Below are 23,839 nucleotides of genomic sequence, written 5' to 3' on the forward strand. Positions count from 1 at the left end.
TCTCTTTGCAGCCTCTCTGTGTCCTCTACACAACCCGCTTTCCCACTAATCTTTGTGTCATCTGCAAATTTTGTTACACTACACTCTGTCCCCTCTTCCAGGTCATCTGTGTATATTGTAAACAGTTGTGGTCCCAGCACCGATCCCTGTGGCACACCACTAACCACCGATTTCCAACCCAAAAAGGACCCATTTATCCCGACTCTCTGCTTTCTGTTAGCCAGCCAATTCTCGATCCATGCTAATACATTTCCTCTGACTCCGCGTACCTTTATCTTCTGCAGTAACCTTTTGTGTGGCACCTTATCGAATGCCTTTTGGAAATCTAAATACACCACATCCATCGGTACACCTCTATCCACCATGCTCGATATATCCTCAAAGAATTCCAGTAAATTAGTTAAACATGATTTCCCCTTCATGAATCCATGCTGCGTCTGCTTGATTGCACTATTCCTATCTAGATGTCCCGCGATTTCTTCCTTAATGATAGTTTCAAGCATTTTCCCTACTACAGATGTTAAACTAACCGGCCTATAGTTACCTGCCTTTTGTCTGCCCCCTTTTTTAAGCAGAGGCGTTACATTAGCTGCTTTCCAATCCGATGGTACCTCCCCCAGAGTCCAGAGAATTTTGGTAGATTATAACAAATGCATCTGCTATAACTTCCGCCATCTCTTTTAATACCCTGGGATGCATTTCATCAGGACCAGGGGACTTGTCTACCTTGAGTCCCATTAGCCTGTCCAGCACTACCCCCCTAGTGATAGTGATTGTCTCAAGGTCCTCCCTTCCCACATTCCTGTGACCAGCAATTTTTGGCATGGTTTTTGTGTCTTCCATTGTGAAGACCGAAGCAAAATAATTGTTTAAGGTCTCAGCCATTTCCACATTTCCCATTATTAAATCCCCCTTCTCATCTTCTAAGGGACCAACATTTACTTTAGTCACTCTTTTCCGTTTTATATATCTGTAAAAGCTTTTACTATCTGTTTTTATGTTTTGCGCAAGTTTACATTCGTAATCTATCTTTCCTTTCTTTATTGCTTTCTTAGTCATTCTTTGGTGTTGTTTAAAATTTTCCCAATCTTCTAATTTCCCACTAACCTTGGTCACCTTATACGCATTGGTTTTTAATTTGATACTCTCCTTTATTTCCTTGGTTATCCACGGCTGGTTATCCCTTCTCTTACCGCCCTTCTTTTTCACTGGAATATATTTTTGTTGAGCACTATGAAAGAGCTCCTTAAAAGTCCTCCACTGTTCCTCAATTGTGCCACCGTTTAGTCTGTGTTTCCAGTCTACTTTAGCCAACTCTGCCCTCATCCCACTGTAGTCCCCTTTGTTTAAGCATAGTACGCTCGTTTGAGACACTACTTCCTCACCCTCAATCTGTATTACAAATTCAACCATACTGTGATCACTCATTCCGAGAGGATCTTTTACTAGGAGATCGTTTATTATTCCTGTCTCATTACACAGGACCAGATCGAAGATAGCTTGCTCCCTTGTAGGTTCTGTGACATACTGTTCGAAGAAACAATTCCGTATGCATTCTATGAATTCCTCCTCCAGGCTACCCCGTGCGATTTGATTTGACCAATCGATATGTAGGTTAAAATCCCCCATGATTACTGCCGTTCCTTTTTCACATGCCTCCATTATTCCCTTGATTATTGCCCGCCCCACCGTGAAGTTATTATTTGGGGGCCTATAAACTACGCCCACCCGTGACTTTTTCCCCTTACTATCTCTAATCTCCACCCACAATGATTCAACATTTTGTTCATTAGAGCCAATATCGTCTCTCACAACTGCCCTGATATCATCCTTTATTAACAGAGCTACCCCACCTCCTTTCCCTTCTTGTCTATCTTTCCGAATTGTCAGATACCCCTGTATGTTTAATTCCCAGTCTTGGCCACCCTGCAACCACGTTTCTGTAATGGCCACCAAATCATATCCATTTGTAATGATTTGTGCCGTCAACTCATTTACTTTATTTTGAATGCTGCGTGCGTTTAGGTATAATAAAGGCCAACACACCATTTGCTTTCTTAATTGCTTGCTGTACTTGCATATTAACTTTTAGTGATTCGTGTACAAGGTCACCCAGGACTCTCTGAACACCAACATTTTCAAATGTCTCACCATTTAAAAAATACTCTGCTTTTCTATTTTGCCGACCAAAATGGATAACTTCACATTTCTCCACATTATATTCCATTTGCCATGTTCTTGCCCACTCACTTAGCCTGTATATAGCCCCTTGAAGTCTCTTTGCATTCTCGTCACAACTTACATATCCACCTAGCTTTATATCATCAGCAAACTTGGATATATTACATTTGGTCCCCTCATCCAAATCATGGATATAGATTGTGAATAGCTGAGGCCCGAGCACTGATCCTTCAGGTACCCCACTAGTTACAGCCTGCCAACCCGAAAATTACCCGTTTATTCCTACTCTATTTTCTGTCCATTAACCAATCCTCAATCCATGCTCGTACATTACGCCCAATCCCATGAGTCATGGGGCCCAAATTTCGGGTGGAGTTGCTCCTAGTTTTTTGGAGCAACTAGTTTAGTTTGGAGTATGTTAGAAATTGCAATTTTCGGATATTAGTTTGCTCCAGTTCGAGTGAGTTAGTTTCGGTTGGCTTTCGGTAAGGTACTTTTTTTTCAAAAGAGGGTGTGTCCAGCCACTCAGGCCTGTTTTGCAAGTTTCGGCAGTGAAAACTTACTACAAACTAACTTAGGGTGGAGTAAGTGTCCACTTTTGTAAGTTCTGAAAAACCTTACCTAGAGTTAAGTTTAGTGCAGGCACAGCCAGAGACGGCGGGTGGGAAGTATTAAACACAAAGCATCAACATCACAACAGCGGGGGGTAAGGGAAGTTAGAGGATTTTCCATAAACACCTTCACAACAACATTAAAGAAGCAAAGTACATTTAAAGCACCAAGCACTAAACAAAGCACAAAAAGTAATAAGCAATTAATTAATAAAATATAGAAGGAACCCTGCACCTAAAGCATCTAGACCAAAGTAATAAGTAATCAATCAATAAAAAATAGAAGTCCTACCTTTGTGTGAAGGGAAGGTGTCTCTGACAGTGTCTCTCTCTGTAGTGTCTCTCTCTCTCTGTAGTGTCTCTCTCTGTATCTGACCGGGAGGGATGTGGGGGGGTGGGGTGTGTGTGGTGTGTGTCGGTGTGTGTGTGCATGTGTGGGAGTGGGGGGGGGGGGGGGGAGTGTGGGAGGGGTGGGGTGTGTGTATGTGTGTGTGGGGAGGGGGTGGGTGGGGTGGAAGGGATGCGTATGTGTGTGGGGGGGGGTGGGAGGGTGTGTGTGTGTGGGGGGGGGGTGTGTGTGGGGGGGGGTGGGAGGGGTGTGTGTGTGGGGAGGTGTGTGTGGGGTGTGTGTGTGTGTGTGTGTGTGTGTGTGTGGGGGGCGGGGTGGGAGGGTGTATGTGTGTGTGTGTGTGTGGGTGGGTGTGTGTGTGGGTGGGTGTGTGTGTGGGGGGGTGTGTGTGTGGGTGGGTGTATGTGTGGGAGAGGCTGGAAGGAGGCACCCTGCTCTCTCCTCCGGCCCTTCGATCATTGAGTGCCCCCCATCCACGCTCCTCCATCCCTTGCCACGCTACCGCCTCCATCCTTGTGCCACGCTACCCCCTCCATCCCTGTTGCCATGCTCCCCCCTGCATCTGTTGCCACGCTCCCCCCCTCCCCCCACCGGTACCCACGCTCTCCACCCCCCCGGTACCTGCTTTTCCCCCCTCCCCCGGTATCCACGCTCCTCCCCCACCCCAACCCTGGTATCCACGCTCCTCCCCCCCCCCCCCCCCACCGGTACCCACGCTCTCCACCCCCCGGTACCTGCTTTTCCCCCCCTCCCCCGGTATCCACGCTCCTCTCCCTCCCCCCCCCACCCCAACCCCAGTATCCACGCTCCTCCCCCCCCCCCCCCCCCCCCCCCCCACCGGTATCCACGCTCTCCCAAGCCATTGCGCAGGCGCGCATGCTCCAGCGCGCCTGCGCAACGCTGCCGGCTCTGAGAAGAAGGCATGATCCCTAGCCCCACCCCCCTGCAGACAGTCTCCTCCCCCAGGGCAACTACACTGTGCTGCGCCACGCCACTCCACGGTCCAGGAGGACCGGAGAATTGCTGCAGAATATTCCGGCGCACCTTCGAGCCCAGGCAGGTCACATAAGTCTCGGAGGTGCGCCGTTTTCACCAGATGCCGAAACTTGGGCAGCTAATTTTGTTTAATAATCTCTTGTGTGACACCTTATCGAATGCCTTCTGAAAATCCAAATACACCACATCCACTGGTTCCCCCTTATCTATTCTACTAGTTACAACTTTAAAAAACAGATTTGTCAAACATGATTTCCCTTTCATGAATCCGTGTTGACGCTGCCCAATCCTATTATTAATTTTCTAAGTGCCCTTTTACCATTGTACAATTGTAGATGATTATTTACTGGCAACATGCTACCAATGTTACACAAACACATTTTCAAATAGATTTGCTTTGAGTTGCCCGTATCCTAACTCACACCAAGTCTTGTTCACCCATCACCCCTTTATTCATTGACCTACATTCGTTCCTGGTCGGTCCACCAACGCCTCAATTTAAAAAAAACTATTCTCATGTTTGGATCCCTCCATGACTTCACCCCTCCCTATCTTTCTAACCTCCTCCAGCCCCACAACCCTCTGATAACGCTATGTTCCTCCAACCCTGGTCTCTTGTGCATAACCCACTTCCTTCTTCCTACCTCAGATGTTGAGGCCATTAACCCTGGAATTCCCTCCTCAAACCTCTTCGCCTCTCCACCTCTCTCCCTTTAATACACTGCTTAAAACCTAACTCTTTGATCAAGCATTTGGTCACCTGTTCCAATGCCTCCTTCTCTGGCTCAGTGTCAATTTTTGTCTGAATACGTGCCTATTACCATGTTAAAGGCCCTATATAAATGCAAGTAGTTGTTGTTGCTCTATTCTGCCACAATTTGTATGTGTCAGATTTTAAATGTGTTTGTTTATAAACAAGGTTGCATGTTGGCTACGCACTATGTCAGCTGCTAGCATACAAGAGCATAGAACAGCTTTGCTCCTCCAACTTTCCGCGCATCAGGTTGCCAATGAAAACTAGGCGGAAAGGAGAAAGTGCCAAGCAGACACAAGAAGTAGCCAAGAGAGATAGAGAACATATAAATAAACGTGAACCTTTCTGGGCATATCCCAGTCATCAGTTACACAGGGAAATCAGATGGATCAATTTCCCATGGCTCTGTTCTCACGACGACAACAAGATCCCCGTTGTTCTCAATTTCCATACCACAATCCTCGTCTTCTGCCATTTCCTCCATTTGCAAAGTGGCTCCACTAATAAATACATCTCACTCTGATTTTCAGAGTGACTGTTTCCTCCAGAATACCCTGTCTATTCTTCCATCACCTCTGACATCCAGCCATCCTTCCTCTGGCACTTCCCCATGCAACCGTAGCAAATGCAACACCTGTTCATTCACTTCATCAGCAACCATTGTTCAGGGCTCAAAACATTCTTTCATTGCGAGACAGCAAGTTATGTGTAATTCTTCCAGTTCAGTTTACTGTGTTAAGTTACTCACAATGTTGTCCTCTCTGCACTGGGGAGATCAAATGCATATTGAGATACTCTGCACGTATGATACCAAACTTCACCAATTCAACTCTCCCTCCCATTTCCAATCTGACCAGTCAGCAGATTCCCACACTGTTCCAATCAAGCTCAATAAAAAAAGCGATAAATTATGTTTATCCTTGGAACTCTGGTCCGAAAATTAATATAGAAAATTCATCTCCATGTTCTTGTCTATTTCTCCCATCCACCTTTCAATTCATTCCCCTTCAGTCTTGAGGTTTCTTTTCTGAGTACTTTTCCCATGCTTTTTCATGGCATTACTTCACTATTTTCATGCCCTGTGGTTCCTCTAGTGCCTTGCCACTGCCTCACTCAGGTGCTCTTCATTTAACATTCATCATTCACCAGTTTTTACCTGTTTTGTAAACTTGTCTGCAAGCCATTAAGCCCCTGAATCTTAACTTTTACCTGCTGTCTCCATACCATCAATTTATTCTATCCTATAACAAGGATTGCTCATACAAGTTTCAGTTTGGATAAAGAATGTACACCCAAAACATTCCTGTTTTCAAATGCTGATGCATCCATGTATTTCCAAAATGTTGAATTTTTTTTTCAGATTTCCAGCATTTGCATTTTTAATCCCTTTAAACCTGCATGAAATAAATTGGCACAATCTCAGTCCAGTTTCAAGTGAGCACAGGCTCACAGTGAGAAAACTACTTCTGTATGAATTGGCACTAAATTAACAATATGACTCCAAGAGGAAGGCTGGTATGGAATTCCTCACCTTAAAAACTTCAAAGAAAGAGATCAGAATGTAAATGCATCTTGCTGTATATTACTGAGCCAGAAAGACCAGTAAGATCTAAAGTTTAATCACTTTTAAAAGCCAGCAAAGAACGAATAAAAAAATAAAGAGAGGGAAGATAGATTGGGAAAGCAAACTAACACGAAATAAAACAGATGGTAAGAGTTTCTACAGGGACATAAAATGGAAAAGAGTGGCTAAAGTAAATGTTGGTCCCCTAGAGGATGAGACTGGGGAATTAATAATGGGGAACAGGGAAATGGCAGAGACTTTGAACCAATATTTTGTATTAGTCTTCACGGTAGAAGGCACTAAAAACATCCCAATAGGGGATAATCAAGGGGCTATAGAGAGGGAGGAACTTAATACAATCACTATCACTGAAGTAGTAGTACTCGGTAAAATAGTGGGACTAAAGGTGGACAAGTCCCCTGGACCTGATGGCTTGCATCCTAGGGTCCTAAAAGAAGTGGCTGCAGAGATAGTGGATGCATTGGTTATAATCTACCAAAATTCCCTGGATTCTGGGGAGGTCCCAGCGGATTGGAAAACCGCAAATATAACGCCCCTATTTAAAAAAGGAGGCAGACAGAAAGCAGGAAACTATAGACCTAATATCTGTCGTTGGGAAAATGCTGGAGTCCATTATTAAGGAAGCAGTAGCAGGACATTTGGAAAAGCATACTTCAATCAAGCAGAATCAGCATGGTTTTATGAAAGGGAAATCATGTTTGACAAATTTGCTGGAGTAATTTGAGGATGTAACGAGCAGGGTGGATAAGGGGGAACCAGTGGATGTGGTGTATTTGCATTTCCAGAAGGCATTCGATATATAAGCCATATAAAAGGTTACTGCACAAGATAAAAGTTCACGGGGTTGGGGGTAATATATTAGCATGGATTGAGGATTGGCTAACTAACAAAAAACAGAGTCAGGATAAACGGCTCACTTTCCGGTTGGCAAACAGTAACTAGTGGGGTGTCACAGGGATCAATGCTGGAGCTTCAACTATTTACAATTAATATTAATGACTTGGATGAAGGGACCGAGTGTAATGTAGCCAAGTTTGCTGGTGATACAAAGATATGTGGGAAAGCAAATTGTGAGGACACAAAAAATCTGCAAAGGGATATAGACATGCTAAGTGAGTGGGCAAAAATTTGGAAGATGGACCGAGAATGGTATCGGACCGGCAAGCTCTTCGAGCGGGGTTGGAGGTAAGTTGCTGCTATGTGATTTTCAATTCTTTTAATGTGTTGGGAGCTGGCTGATGCTTCACTTTGCAGCCTCAGCTCACATTGTATCCCTGGTTACCATGGCAGTCTGATCTTTTTGGCGCAGATCAAGGCTCCACCCCCAAAACTAAAGGTCGGGTTACGCCATACCAAAATGAAGAAATCCAATGAGGAAACAGAATATTTTTTTTGGTGTACTTAGACCCCCAAAAAATCATCAAAGTATGTCAAAAAAATGCTTTGGGGAAAATTGAGCCCAATGAGAAGGCTCGACAAGTTGGATGCAGAGAGGATATTTCCACTCGTAGGGGAAACTAAAACTCGGGGTATAGTCTAAGAATAAGGGGCTGTTCATTTAAAACTGAGATGAGGAGGAATTCCTTCTTTTAGAGGGTTGTAAATCTGTGGAATTCTCTGCCCCAGAGAGCTGTGGAGGCTGGGTCATTGAATAAATTTAAGGTGGAGATAGATAGGCGATAAGGAAATAAAGGGTTATGGAGAGCAGGCAGGGAAGTGGAATGGAGTCCATGATCAGATCAGCCATGATCTTATTAAATGGTGGAGCAGGCTCGAGGGGTCAAATGGCCTGCTCCTGCTCCTATTTCTTATGTTCTTATGTTCTGTGCAAAAAATTGACAATCTCACCCAGGGCAGTAATTGGGGGTGCCACAGTTGACTTATGTCCTCTGGGGAGGGTTGGGTAGAAACACAACCAGATTTCCCACAACCCGAATTTTTGTCAGAACTCCTGCTGGAAGTGGATCTTTGTGAACATTTATAAAGCGCCTTTCACGACCACTGGATGTCCCAAAACGCTTTACAGGCAATGAAGTAGTCACGGTTATAATGTAGGAAACGCAGCAGCAAATTGTTTGCGCTCAGCAAGCTCTCAAACAGCAATGTGATAATGACCAAGATAATCTGCTTTTAGTGATGTTGATTGAGGAATAAATATTGGCCAGGACACTGGGGATAACTCCCTACTCCTCTTTGAAATATCATGGGATCTTTTACGTCCACCTGGAGAGCAGTTGGAGCCTCAGTTTAACATCTTATCCGACAATGCAGCACTCCCTCAGTACTGCATTGGAGTGGCAACCTAGATTTTTGTGCTCAAGTCTCTGGAGCGGGACTTGAACCCACAATCTTCTGGCTACCAACAGCCACTGGCTGACACTGTGAGGACACGTTAGCACCTGTAAAAGTAACATTGGTTAATCGGACTCTGCATCAAGTGTAGAGCATACTAAATTTTAATACTGCTACAAGAGAACGTAACTGCCCCCACCAGTAGTTTGTTTTTAATCTGAGTTCCTTGGATTTGAATTTGAGCTGTCAGTGTAGAAGTGTCTTTAGTGCCACCACATAAATCTGGAGCCAAGATTGTTTTCTTTAATGCTCAGCATTCCTCTCGAGACAAGCCCTCGAAGTAAGAGGGTCCTTCTGCAAAACTGTTTCTTGTCATGCCTGCCTCTGTGCTTATACCCTTGGACTCCTTCTGTATTCACTCATGCATGTGTATTAGCTGCCAGACTTGAATTTTTTCTTTCTTTCCACTTCCTAGTCTTGCTCTGCTCGCTTCACCTCTTCCAACTATGATTCCTTTCTAACTCCCTCTTTTCCAGCATCACGTCCCCCTGGACCATTTCTTCACTAAAAACTGCTTTCCAGCTCATTCATTCATTCATAGGCAGTCCCTTGAAATCGGGGAAGACTTACTTCCACTCTAAAAGTGAGTCCAATAAGGGAATTATAGTCTCTGTCACAGGTGGGACAGACAGTCGTTTGAGGAAAGGGTGGGTGGGGAGTCTGGTTTGCCGCACGCTCCTTCCGCTGCCTGCGCTTGTTTTCTGCATGCTCTCAGCGACGAGACGCGAGGTGCTCCGCGCCCTCCCGGATGCTCTTCCTCCACTTAGGGCAGTCTTTGACAAGGGACTCCCAGGTGTCGGTGGGGATGTTGCACTTTATCAAGGAGGCTTTGCGGGTGTCCTTGAAACGTTTCCTCTGCCCACCTGGGGCTCACTTGCCGTGTAGGAGTTCCGTGTAGAGCGCTTGCTTTGGGAGTCTTGTGTCGGGCATGCGAACAATGTGGCCTGCCCAACGGAGCTGGTCGAGTGTGATCAGTGCTTCGATGCTGGGAATGTTGGCCTGATCGAGAACACCAACGTTGGTGCGTCTGTCCTCCAAGGGGATTTGCAGTATCTTGCAGAGACATCATTGGTGGTATTTCTCCAGCGATTTGAGCTGTCTACTATATATGGTCCACGTCTGAGCCATACAGGAGGGCGGGTATCACTGCAGCCCTGTAGACCATAAGCTTGGTGCCAGCTTTGAGGGCCTGATCTTTGAACACTCTCTTCCTCAGGCGGCCGAAAGCTGCGCTGGCGCACTGGAGGTGGTGTTGAACCTCGTCGTCGATGTCTGCCTTTGCTGATAATAGGCTCCAGAGGCATGGAAAGTGGTCTGCGTTGTCCAGGGCCGCGCCGTGGATCTTGATGACTGGGGGGCAGTGCTGTGTGACAGGGTCAAGTTGGTGGAGGACCTTTGTCTTACGGATGTTTTGTGTCAGGCCCATGCTTTCGTACGCCCCGGTGAAGATGCTGACGATGACTTGGAGTTCAGCCTCTGAATGTGCGCAAATGCAAGCGTCGTCTATCCTACTTTCCTACTATCCTGCCAGAGACTCGAGTCCCTGTGAAATGAGCCCACAGCCTTCCTTGGTAGTCTTTGCCACATCCATGACAGCACCCTAGGGAGCAATGCCAAATGTCCAATCCTCCATTCTTGGTGACCACTGCATCCAGCTCACGCCTTGATGGATAACCTCTCTAACCTCTTCTCTCTTATCTCTTCCAGTGTCACACGATCCTGCCATTGGGCTATTTACAATTGCCCTACTCCACATTGCCCTCCCGAATGTTTTCTCACTCACAAACAAAGTTCTCGCTATCCATGACTTAACCATAAAGGAACACATAGACATTCAGGCCTCAACAGAAACCTAGCTCTCAGTGGCAGTTCTTCCCTTGCCCCTCCGTGTTCAACGCCACCCACCTGGGCACAGATATTCCATCAGTTGTCCCACCCAAACTACAGGAGTGCTGATAAAGCTAGCATAGCCAAGTTTGACCTCCGCCTCTACACCTCTGCCATTTTCTTCTCCTTTGAGCACCTCATGCTCTTCCATTCCTCATGTCTTAGTTGAACTCATCACTGTCTACCGCATACTCATAGCAACTGAATCACCAAGTTTCCCTCCTCGCCTCTGCACTGAGCACTCCTCATTCTTTGTGATTTCAACCTAACCCACTTCTCCTAGCCCCAGCTCCTCCAACTTCTCTGGCCTTCTGTGCTCATTCATTTGCACCCTTCACATTAACTCCTTAACCCACACCCTTTGACCTTGCCATCTCAAGCAGTCTCTGCACCTCCAAGATTTTGGTCAGTGATAATGATATCTCTGACCAGATCTCTGCCTCCTTTACCACTCACATCTTTCTGCCTACCTCCACCACCACTCCCCTCAAACTCCTCCCCTGGAAAAAAAACTCACCCCTAGCTCCCTCACAAATTCATTCTAAAACTTCTGACTGCATCCCTTCTGACATCCCACCAGTCAAGACACTTCTGTCCTTATTGATGTGCTCAGCTGCTCCCCACCTGTGTTTACAATGCCCTTGTTCCCTGCAAAACACTCATCATGCCTTCAGTCACCTCCCCTAACTATTCACCTACTACTGGGTGTCAATCTGTTGCCTCTGTGAAGCACTGCAGGACATCTTATAAAAATGCACGGAGGTGTTTAGTCACAGCTTTCTGAAGAACTGGGATACATGATGAAAAATAAAATAAGACAAAGAAGCTTTAAAACTGAAGAAAAGATTAACTTAAGGTTGTAATTATTTGCAATATAGAAATTATAAATTGTCCATACCTTCTGTTCTTGCTTCTTGACCTAGATCGTCGTGATCTGTAGGATTTCCCTCGATCCCGTGATCTGCTATGACTGCTTCGCTTCTTTCGGACCTCATATGACGAGCAGCTGCTGGAGCGTCGCCTATGCCTGAAACATTGATGATAATACATTAATGTGTATTCAAAATTGTAATGATGCATTCTGTTTGAAACCTTGTCTTAATTCAGATTTTAAAAATAAGCGATAGAGTCAGACAACATGTAGAGTACTTCACTGCAACAAAATAGTCTTATGCAGGAAGAAAGTATTACAGACAACAGACAACAATTCACTGGAAAACAATAAGGCCTAGACATTGGCCTCCTTTGTGCCTCCCATTATCGCCTCCAGGGGGCAATAACGGGGTGCTAACCACTTACCAACCGGGCACGGCGAGATGAACGACTCCCACTAAATTCGGTGGGAGGTTTGCATTAGTGGTCGGACGTCATCGCCATGCGCATCACCCCGGACCCAAACTTCGGTTCCAACCCCTGCAGCATCGCCGGGCGAAAACACCGGCAGCTGCAGGAAGCGTTGATCAGGAGGCCGGGTGCTTCAGAGGCGAAACTTAAAGGCGAGGTAAGTAAACAAAACTTCCAAACTGGTATTTCTCCTTTTTTTAAGCTTCATTTTCAGCCGCGATTGATTAGCCCAGCATTATACTGTAGTGCATCGGGCCGCATCGCTGCTGCCGTCAGGAACCGGGTAACTGTTTCCATTGCATAGCCTGCAGCGATGGTCCTTCCCTTTAAGGAAGCCTCCAATCGCAACAGCACTGCACACCTATCTCCCCGCCTGCGTCCTGTCAAGCTCCAGGAAAGAAGTGGAGCGCTTGATTTAGGGCTCCACTTCCTTCCTGGAACGCAAACCCCAAATTTTTTTTAAGTTGAAAAGCCCCAAATGGGGCGCTCCCGAATTTCTCCCCCAATAATTTTGTTCCTAACATTGCTGATGATCAACAGACAGCACAATATGTCCAACGTGAACTATAGTACATAGAAGCATAGAAAATAGGTGCAAGAGTAGGCCATTCGGCCCTTCGAGCCCGCATCGCCATTCAATAAGATCATGGCTGATCATTCCCTCAGTACCCCTTTCCTGCTTTCTCTCCATACCCCTTGATCTCTTTAGCCATAAGGGCCATATCTAACTCCCTCTTGAATATATCCAATGAACTGGCATCAACAACTCTCTGCGGCAGGGAATTCCATAGATTAACAACCTCTGAGTGAAGAAGTTTCTCCTCATCTCAGTCCTAAATGGCCTATCACCCCTTATCCTAAGAGTATGTCCCCTGGTACTGGACTTCCCCAACATCGGGAACATTCTTCCCGTATCTAACCTGTCCAGTTCCGTCAGAATCTTATACGTTTCTATGAGATCCCCTCTCATCCTTCTAAACTCCAGTGAATAAAGGCCCAGTTGATCCAGTCTCTACTGACACAAAGTGTGCTCATATCGAATATTTAAATTTTAACCATTAATAGTGCAAAAGGTTATGCATACAGTAATTGTTAGTTGGTCATTTGCCCAGCCTATCAATTAAGCACAGTATTCCCAAGACCACTTTTTTCTTCCAGCCAAGATACACATTATCAGCATTTTACTTGTATTGTATGATTTTCATTCTTTTTCTCAGTTGTGGTTTTATTATATTCCAAGCCTCACAAACTGTTTTTCGACTGTCTCTGTATCATTTTGAATGACATGGCTGTATAGCTGCAAATCTGAAAATTTTAACGACTATTATTTTACAGTAATTCTTCTGTTCTATCTCATTGCACTTATTACACTTTTTCCAAGATCCCAATTCTTTCCAATAGATCCTGATTCACATTTTTAATCTGATAGTGTCATTTTGTCAATTTCCAACTATTATCATTTTTTAAACACCAAGTGTTCATGCACATCTACACTTTGTCATAATTTTCTTCTCATTCAAGTCAGATTCAAGTGTTTGTAGCCACCTTTAAATGAGCAATGTTATCACAATCTTCTCAAAATTGCACTCGCAGTCACTCCAAAAAGTGACGACTTCATTTTATAGAGTTTTATTGCAAAATGGTTCATCTTGAATGTTTCTCTGAGGAAAACATCATCATATTGGAACAAAACCCCTGTTATTGTCACTGGCACTTCAGTCATATTGTGGTTGACAACCCAAATATGACACTAAGAGCTATCTACTCTATTACTCTTCAATTAAATGCCTTCTCTTACCCATAGGATCTCTTTTTTAAAATTAAAATAAAATATTACTGTTTGAAAACAAGAAAATTGCAAGTGCAGCAGGAATAATCATCAGCTATAATTCTCAAAGACTAATTCAGCATGAACAGTTTACTCTGAATTCTAAATTATTTTGAGGAGCACAAAAGTAAATAAAATGAAACAAAGCAGAAGTTAATTTGGATCATCGTGGTGCCAATTTATTTGCTCAAGTTGTTTTCTGCAACTTTCAAACTAAAGTGTACATGACAATCTGCCCAGTGATTTCATAACCTTTCTCACATCAGCAGTGGCATTCACATGATCAACAACATGTAGACTTACTCAATTTCACTTCAAACTGCTATTCTGAACATACTGAACTGATGGGAAATCTGACAAACTGTTATTTTCAATTCCACCAGCAATTATGTGATTTGCACCAGTTCGACACTGCTGTTTGAACTAAAATATATATGTAACAGTGTCATTGGATGAAGAAACAAAATGCACAGAAATACCACTTAATGCGACGATATAATCTCACTTGATAAAACACCTGGTAAGCTACTGTGTCCATCTGCCTTTCCCAAGTCCGTATACAATTGGAAGCTGGAAGTTGCATTTTTTTAGGACTGAGTTTTTTTTTAAATTCAACCATAATTACCTCTGGGAGGAGTGAACTGTAAAATAAGTCTCAACAGTGTACAATCTATTCCAATTCTCACCCCCAGATAACATTGGCTCTGTTACGGTGAAAGAAAAGTAATAAGCATAAGTTCCAAAGTTTCTGACATTCCTAAATTTTGCCTGCTCTTTAGGAACTATACTAGATCCACCCTGTGGTCAGCAGCATTCATTCCCTGTGTCTTCGGCTGTAATGAAATCACATTAGATCCAACACCCACAATAGCTAGTTACCCTACTGGTCACAAGAATCCCAGTCACTTCCTCTGTATCTGGCAGTAAACTATTCTCGGTGTTCAAACATATAGGGCCCAAGTTTCCACAGGATAAAAAACGGGCACTCCTCCGAGCTGGGTGCCCGTTTTTCGCGCCTAAAACGGCGCCAGAAAAAAAACGCGCTATTCTCGAGCGCTTTGCAGCTCCTTGTCTGTTTGGCGCGGCACCCAGGGGGGGCGGAGCCTACACTCGCGCCGATTTTGTAAGTGGGAGAGGGCGGGTATTATTTAAATTAGTTTTTTTCCTGCCGGCATCGCTGCGCGTGCGCGTTGGAGCGTTCGCGCATGTTCAGTGTGAAAAAAAACATTGGCACTCGGCCATTTTTGTAGTTCTTTGTAGCTGTTTAATTTTTGAACATTTTTTAATAAAAGCACATTGCCATCAGCACTGAGGCTACCCTTCTCACTGTCTCCTTCCCCTCCCCACCCTCCACGGCAACAAACGGCTGTCTCCTTCCCCTCCCTCCCCTCCGCGGCAACAAACAGCTGTCTCCTTCCCCTCCCTCCCCTCCACGGCAACAAACGGCTGTCTCCTTCCCCTCCCTCCCCTCCACAACAACAACCCGCTGTCTCCTTCCCCTCCCTCCCCTCCGCGGCAACAACCCGCTGTCTCCTTCCCCTCCCTCCCCTCCGCGGCAACAACCCGCTGTCTCCTTCCCCTCCCTCCCCTCCACAACAACAACCCGCTGTCTCCTTCCCCTCCCTCCCCTCCACAACAAACCGCTTTCTCCTCCCCCCCACTCAGCGGCACGAACGGCTTTCTCCCCCCCACCCCCCCAGCGGCACGAACGGCTTTCTCCTCCCCCCCCTCCCGCTCAGCGGCAACGAACGGCTGCAGAATTCTCCCTGGCTGAAGCACTTTCACACAGGTAGGAAGATGGTTTATTTAATCTTTTCTTTGCTTATAAATGTTTATTCAGGTTGGATTTATTTGTATTATATTTGTAGAAGTAGAAATAAGGATTTATTGTAGAATTTAATGAGTTCCCTTTCCCCCCCCACCTCGTTCTGTAACCTGCGCCTGATTTTTTAATGTGTAGAACAGGTTTTTTCAGTTCTACAAAAATCTTCACTTGCTCCATTCTACTTTAGTTTGGAGTACGTTTTCACTGTGGAAACTTTCAAATCAGGCGTCAGTGGCCGGACACGCCCCCTTTTGAAGAAAAAATTCTGTTCCAAAGTAGAACTGTTCTCCCTGACGAGAACTGCAGAAAAAAAAATGTGGAGAATTGCGATTTCTAAGATAGTCCGTTCTCCACCAATTGCTCCTAAAAATCAGGCGCAAATCATGTGGAAACTTGGGCCCTTAATCTGTCAAACATTTAAAATTATAAAGAGAATGAAATCTGGCAAAATAAAAAGTATGAAGAAAGAATTGAAAAATACTTGGTAAAAACAAGAGTGGCAACAGATAAAATAGCTCAAAAACAAGGAAAAGATGAATTTTTGTTAATTTCAGATTCTTGTCAATTTTCTACACTGCTGTTTCCCTGTCACACCAGTTGGTTTTGTAGCTACCATGTTGTAACAGATATTTTACAAGACTCACCTTCTGTCTTTGGAGCAGGAATGAGAGCAGCGAGTACGAGAATGCGATCTTGTCCTTCTACTAGATTTTTTTCGGATGAATGTTCTACTATCTGAAGAACTACTGGAAGTTGATTTCCTCCGGTGTTTCTTTTTACGACGGCTTCTGGTATCATCTTCACTGCCTGAGGAGTGATGCCCCATTTTCCGACTTCTTCCAAAATTGCTTAAGAAATAAAGACAAATAATCGCCAATATTAGAAAAAACACTTATTGTAGGATTTAGTCTTTGGAGTGGTTGAACTGTTAATTTTGAGTCAATTTTAAAAAGCAGTAACAAAGTTGCAACAAAAAAATTAATTTGATCTCATCAGTGTTATTCCTAATATAAGAAGACTCCACCTTGACTTGTGTTTCCAAACAGTTAAAATCAAACAATTTTGGTTTTTATTTTTTCCAGCAAACACTACATTTTTAGTGAAGCCAGAAATTACTCTTGACCTGCCTACATGTCCGCTGCTGCAATTTACAGTGTTTGGGTCTACTTTATATATTATTTTAGGTACAGCAGTGTTTGTCACTCCCTCAAGCACTCTGATTATCTTACAATTAAGCATGCATCATTACCTCGGATGTCCCCCAAGGATCTATTCTTGGCCCTTCCTATTTCTCATCTACATGTTGCCTCGAGGCGACATCATCCAGAAACACAGCGTCAGTTTCCACATGTACGCTGATGATACCCAGCTCTACCTCACTACCACTTCTCTCGACCCCACCGCGGTCTCTAAATTGTCAGACTGCTTGTCTGACATCCAGTTCTGGATGAGCAGAAATTTTCTCCAATTGAATATTGGGAAGACCGAAGCCATTGTTTTCGGTCCCCGCCACAAACTCCATTCCCTAGCCACTGACTCCATCCCTCTTCCCAACCTCTGTCTGAGGCTGAACCAGACTGTTCGCAACTTTGGTGTCATAGTTGACCCTGAAATGAGCTTTCGGCCACATATCCGCAGCATAACAAAGACCGCCTATTTCCACCTCCATAACATCACCCCTTTCAGCCCGTGCCTCAGCTCATCTGCTGCTGAAGCCTACATCCATGCCTTTGTTACTAGACTTGACTATTCCAACTCACTCCTGGCTGCCCTCCCACAGTGTACCTTACATAAACTAGAGGTGATCCAAAACTCGGCTGCCCATGTCCTAACTCGCATCAGGTCCTGCTCACCCATTATCCCTGTGCTCGCTGATCTACATTGGCTTCCGGTTAAGCAACACCTTGATTCCAAAATTCTCATCCTTATTTTCAAATCCTTCCATGGCCTTGCCCCTATCTCTGTAATCTATAATCTCTTCCAGCACTCCCACCCCCCCGACCCAGAGACTCCTCTAATTCTGCCCTCTTGAACATCCCCGATTATAATTGCTCAACCATTGGTAGCCGTGCCTTCTGTTGCCTCGGCCCCAAGCTCTAAAACTCCATGACTTAAACCTCTCCTCCTTCAAGATGCTCCTTAAAACATTCTTCTTTGACCAAGCTTTTGGTCACCTGCGCTAATTTCTTCTTATGCGGCTCAGTGTCAAATTTTTGGCGCATAATACTCCTGCAAAGCGCTGTGGGACGTTTCACTATGTTAAAAGCGCTATAGAAAAACAAGTTATTGATGTGTGTCCATCCTATCCACTGTCCAATTACATGGTACTGGAATCTGGGTATGTAACAACAGGACACCCCTTCCATTCCTTTAGTTCAGTTTTGGGAATTGGCTCTTGGATTTATATGGTAGACAGCAGTATCACCTCATCTTATCAAATCATCATTAAGTGTAATCTACAAAAGTCTGCTTTTCTCCCAAAGTCTTGCAGATAATCAGAGAGGTTAAGAAATATGTTCTGAAAAAGCTGTGTTAAATCCTTGTGGACTGATTCAATCTGTGTCTTTCTAAGTAGTTGTACATGTGAAGTGTTATTTACCACCTTTTGGAGTGTGTGGTGTGCATCCTGTGGTCTCCGCTGTATAATACCCCGGTAAAAGAATAATGGTTGGTGCTGTGGCACACTATTGCATTCACAGCAGGTAGAAGGCTATAAGGTTGCAGTTCATTTTGAGAGTCTGTTTATGCAAACTATCTTTATATTGTGAACACAAGTAGAAGTATTGAGAAAAAACCCAAATCATAACATTAAGGGTACTATATTGCAACATTAAGGTAACTATATTGCAACTACCAATTTCAGTTTTGGAACTTTTACAAGAGCAAGTTTTCAGCAACGTCTGTAGAATCTAACAATTCAGCATCATACTCTATTGTTATCCATTTTACTAAAATAGGAATGATGCACCATATTAAATTATTTTTCATCACTAGCACAACCATCATTCAACTAACATCTACTGTATTACAGTTCCTATCTGGCTGTAGTAGATATTAAAAAAGTAGGGCATGTATGTTAATTTTCTAGCTGCTAAAGTCAGTCATTATAAATTTTACTGTCCTATTGTAAACTAAACGAAGAAAATAACGTGCATTGAAAATGAAAGTGACCTGGAAGTCCTGAGTGACAATAAATTAAAGCGATTGCAACAATGTCCATTGCGGCGAGTAAAGAAAATCAGACATTGGGATGTATTAAAAGGTCAATATTGAACCAAAATAGTGAGGTAATCCTGCCACTTTATAAATCATTGGTTCGACCGCACTTAGTAAAGTTCTGGTCGCCACTGTACAAAAAGGATATTGCAGCTATTGAAGGGATACAAAAGAGAGCAACCGGAATGATTGAGAGGAGGAAAGGATCGCATTATGAGGAACGATTATGTAAATTGGGCATGTTTTCACTGGAAAAGGTTGAGAGGTGATATGATTGCTGTTTTTAGGATTCTAAAGGGACTAGATAATGTAGATCGGCTGTTTCGCCTTGTCCAGAACAACCGGCATGGCCTGCGCTTGAATTCTAATCTGTGGAAACATTATTTCAGTGAACGAGTGGTCAATCTATGGAACAGTCTCCCAAGGGAGAGAGTGGAAGCAGATAGTATTGATTCATTCAAAAGTAAATTAGATAGATTTCTTTCAGAATATATGTTGGGATACAGTATATGAGTAATTTGAGACATGACGTGGTAAGTATAGCATGTTAGAAGGAACAGGTGACTTTGAACCTATGGTTCTCAAAGCTTTTCACCATTGGGATTTTCCTCACCTCATGTCTGGGTCTGTTGCAGACCAACTGGTAAGAGATTGATTGTCATGCTTAGCCAACAACTCCATTATCATTCTATCATGCAACTAACAGGATGATAGAATGAGAACTAGATGGACCTTGGCCTTTTTTCATCTAGCAATTCTTATGTTCCTAAATTAGTTTCTTCGAATATGCAAGATCACTTTTTTTTCCAGCTGTAACTTCTGTGAAGCATGCAACCAATTGTGCAGGCACCAGTATTTTATCGTACCACACTTTTTGTGAAAATCCAGGACCTGATACAAGTTATGCCTATGTCCATTTAAATTTAACTCAGGCAATCGACAATATCAATATTATCAATGAGGTTTAGCCAGGTATGGACAGAAGAAAATGTGTATAGCTAGCTGCCTTCCTCATTAGTGTCAAGATTTGAGCTTTGATTTTTGGCAAAGGAATACTGCACAATAATCAAGATAATAAGTTCATTTAAAATCTAACAGCCACATCTCCTCAAATATTTGTTTAGAAGGGTTTTAATGACATTAATTTTTTTTTTATACCAGTTGCTGTACAATGGTGATTATTCTATTAAAATATCTGGCTGAGAAACTTGAAGTTTGCTTTCATCATTTTTATAATACAACATCTGTTACTTGGTGTCCATCACCTCTCCATGATGTTCAACTACTCCGTCCTCCTCCATCGTCTCTTCTCTCTGTCTCATGTCCGTTCCCTTACTCTCTGTAAAGTGGCGGGAGATGTTTTCTACCTTAAAGGCTCTGTATAAATGTTAATTTCAATCTACCTGCCCTAACATAGCCAACATTTGCAGTGGCATCTCCTCCCATTTCTGCAGTCACCTCAAGAATGCCACTGTGACCATCGTTTTCACCTTTGTCAAGTACCTTGTAATGTTTTGCTACATTAAAGACTTGTGTAAATGTAGGTTGTTCTTGTAGTAATACAGCAGCTATTTGGCAATATGATGGTTGTTTAATATGCACCATGAAGAGCAAATCACGTTATTTTTCCCCAAAATATCCTGTCCTGCCTCAACATCGTTTTTTGAATGCCCCATTCACCACATTTTGCAATAAAGACTCACAGGAGATGGCAGTAATTAAGCACTTGCAAAGAGGAAAGGCTTGAGAAAAACAATTATGGTGGCATACTTAAAAATTAAAAAGGGTAAGCCTTTAATTAAAATCATTACTAAATAATTACTACAAATTAATACAATTATATAAACTTATTTTTTAATTTTTATGGGTCAAAGCAGAGCATATATAAAGGATAAGCATCAATAAAGATACAAAACTTATGAATCACCAAAAAAGGTCAGTCTTATATGATTGAGATCTTGGATCTAAAAACACACGAAAGCTGACCTCCTCTTATTCCTGTCATCATCAAAAGAGATGTAAAATACCAGTTACAAGTGTCATCTCTGACCTCTGAGTCAGAAGGTCATGGGTTCATGCTCTCGGACTTAAGCACATAATCTGGGCTGACACATCAGTGCACTGACTGCTGCATTGGAGGTGCTGTCTCTCAGATGAGACATTAAAACAAGGTCCCAAGCAAGGGAGCTCTCCCGGTGTCTTGTCCAATATTTATCCCTCAACCAATAACAACAAAGCAGATTATTATTTATCTCATTGATGCTTGTGGAGCCTTGCTGTGCACATAGTGACCGACATGTTTGTCTGCCATGGATTGCTTTAGAATGTTCTAAGGATGCTATATAAAAAGTGCAAGTTACTTTTTTCTTTCTTTTAGTTGCTTTATGTTTCGTCTACTGCACATTCTGGGTCAATGCAAGGCAGTTTTGATGCCAATATGAATCCAAGGATCGCAATATATCACTAAAATATCACTACACCCAATATAAAGCAATACCCAGTTTTTAATAGAGCCGAGAGACAACCTGGAGGAGGTATTAATGCTAATGTACATCAGCTAAAGCAACTTCTGAGCCATTACTAGAATACTGTCCTATAATGCAACGTAGAGCATAATATAAAGGCAAGCACACATCCATGTCAAGCATGAGATATTTTTTATAAAAGAACGGTCATAAATATGTACAGTTACAACTAAATCCAAGAGCAGCTATTTTTAAAAATCTCAAGTATATTTAATTTATTTATATTGTCAAGTCGTCAAAAACACAGATGAGTGTACACATGCAAAAACAGTTACATAACAAAAGGTGTTTGCATTTGCTCCTCAACTGCCCATGCACAGAACTTAAGGAAATGCTGTTATTAACCCTACTAAAACAGCACAACCAGGATATTAACTTGTACCATTCCAAAAAGTGTACTAATGCCATGCCCATACCACAGTATTATTGCAACATCCATCCATCTACTCAAAGAGCCATAAAAATATAGCACAATGAAAACGAGAAAGTGTAAATTAATTTGGGATGCTCTCTTTGTTTGCTGCCTATAATATGGTGCTTTTTAAGCATGTTATAATCTGACACAAAATACTTGCACAACTTGACAATGTTATTTTTGGGATATCTTTCAATATCATGGAATTACTAGGTGCATCCCAACTAAACAAAACATAACTATATACAAAATATTGTTATAAAATAGGTAAAATTAATTATGTATTATGCATTGAAACCAACTAAACAATCAGTTTATCGTAAACAACTTCTCATAACTTACAAAGAGATTCAGCAAATCCTGATTATAATTCTTTCAGAAATGAATTCCCAAAAACATGGCACTACTTTAGCAACTTGGAAGCAAACTTCAAGTACATCACACCAGCATCGCTCTGACTGAGGCAATTTATAATAAAAAGAGAGTATGGATGCATTTCAATTAGCAGCGCCCAGGCTCTCAGTGGGAAATGGACGATGGGGGAAACATGAAGGAGGGACAAGGCACGAGTCCAAAACAAAGCTCACGCAATTGCATCTTTCTAAAAGCATTCTACACATATGATGCAAATTCAATCATCTAAATCATCTGCAAATTTGGTGTCAGAGCAGCATGAATATATAGACAAAGTGAAATCGAGAGAAAGAGACAGTGAAAAAACAAATAAACTTGGGGAATATAAAGCAGCTCAAGAAGTGAGATGGAGATTTTAAGCATCAAATTGAGTATTTTAGAGGAAAGGCTATTTGTGTCACAAAAAATGGGGCTAGAAAGAGATGGGTGAAGAATAGATATTTGAATGACTAGGCAGATGATGGGAATGCAAAATATGCAAATTTAAAAGCGCAGAAGTTTTACATTTTATGCTTTTACAGTTAATACTTCACACTAAAAATCTGACAAAGTTTAAATACATCAATTACAAATGTCATTGTTCATAACAGTTAAAATGGCCAATGAGAAAAAGTATTAGTCCAACAAAGCTAATTTAAATACACATTGTTTGCCAACTAAAAATATGCAGTAAACCTGGTTATGATTTAAACAATTTGCCACTGAAATGAATGGATGACTTTAGTGAATTGATGTTTATCAACACAAATGATGTAAAACCAAATACTTTGCAGGTATGAAAAATGTGTAGGACAATTGCCTTCTATAAAGATAATGTGAATACTAAATGGAATTAGCTTTAAAATATTTTACCACAATAATTAACAGTTAATAGCAAAGCTTTGGAATTCTGAGAAAGTGTGCACTTAGCTGTTATGTGCATTTAATTATCATGCACTGAATGAAACTGCACCAGCAATTATAAAAGAATAGCAGTCCAACAAACTCATCAGGGGTTATTTTTTGGCGATTGCGGATCAGCCGTCTATTATAAACTCCTATCCAATTTTCTTTCCATTGTGGAAAATAAAATCAGGTGAGGTGTCTAACAGGTGACCAATCCACAATCACCAGTTCTCTTCATGTGCCCAAAGTGAAAATTATCCCCATTTTTTTCATGAGGCAATCTTCTGACAATTTAACAAGCCAGACAAGCTATTTATGTGGTTTACTTCCCCATCGTAGAAGGCCTCCACCTAACTTTCTCTCTTCCTCCTTTCCTAACCCTACAGTCTTTCTGACACATTTTTGCATGTGGGTACGTCAATTGGTGAAGTATGTTTAACAGATGGAAGCCACCAGATCCGAAAAACAGATTGGAGCACTTTTCTGCCTCTTTTACTGTATAGAACAAGGACAACATGGCACGTCAAACGGGAATGGCAGGCAATATAGGCAACATCAATAGTAGCAGCCCAAGACAAACTGTTGGATTCATCCCACAGCCTCTTATCTGCATTGCAGCTACAATTGTGCAGTTCAGCTTCCAGTCAGGAAGAATCCCGTTGATATTGTTTG

General features: G+C 42.7%; 1 protein-coding gene across 3 annotated transcripts in view; it reads right to left on the minus strand.

Annotated features, from left to right (window-relative positions):
* The window catches only part of rsrc1 (arginine/serine-rich coiled-coil 1), a 627,020-nt gene that overhangs the window by 582,200 nt on the left and 20,981 nt on the right, over positions 1-23,839 (minus strand). For all 3 annotated transcript variants that reach the window (XM_070882350.1, XM_070882349.1, XM_070882347.1), the window contains exons 3-4: positions 16,357-16,560; positions 11,614-11,742 (exon numbers count right to left, since the gene is read on the minus strand). In XM_070882350.1, coding sequence (XP_070738451.1) covers positions 11,614-11,742; positions 16,357-16,538 — 311 coding nt within the window. In that variant the 5' untranslated portion in view covers positions 16,539-16,560. The remainder of the gene's footprint in view (positions 1-11,613; positions 11,743-16,356; positions 16,561-23,839) is intronic.

The sequence above is a fragment of the Pristiophorus japonicus genome, chromosome 6, assembly GCF_044704955.1.
Source record: "Pristiophorus japonicus isolate sPriJap1 chromosome 6, sPriJap1.hap1, whole genome shotgun sequence".
Lineage (NCBI taxonomy): Eukaryota > Metazoa > Chordata > Chondrichthyes > Pristiophoridae > Pristiophorus > Pristiophorus japonicus.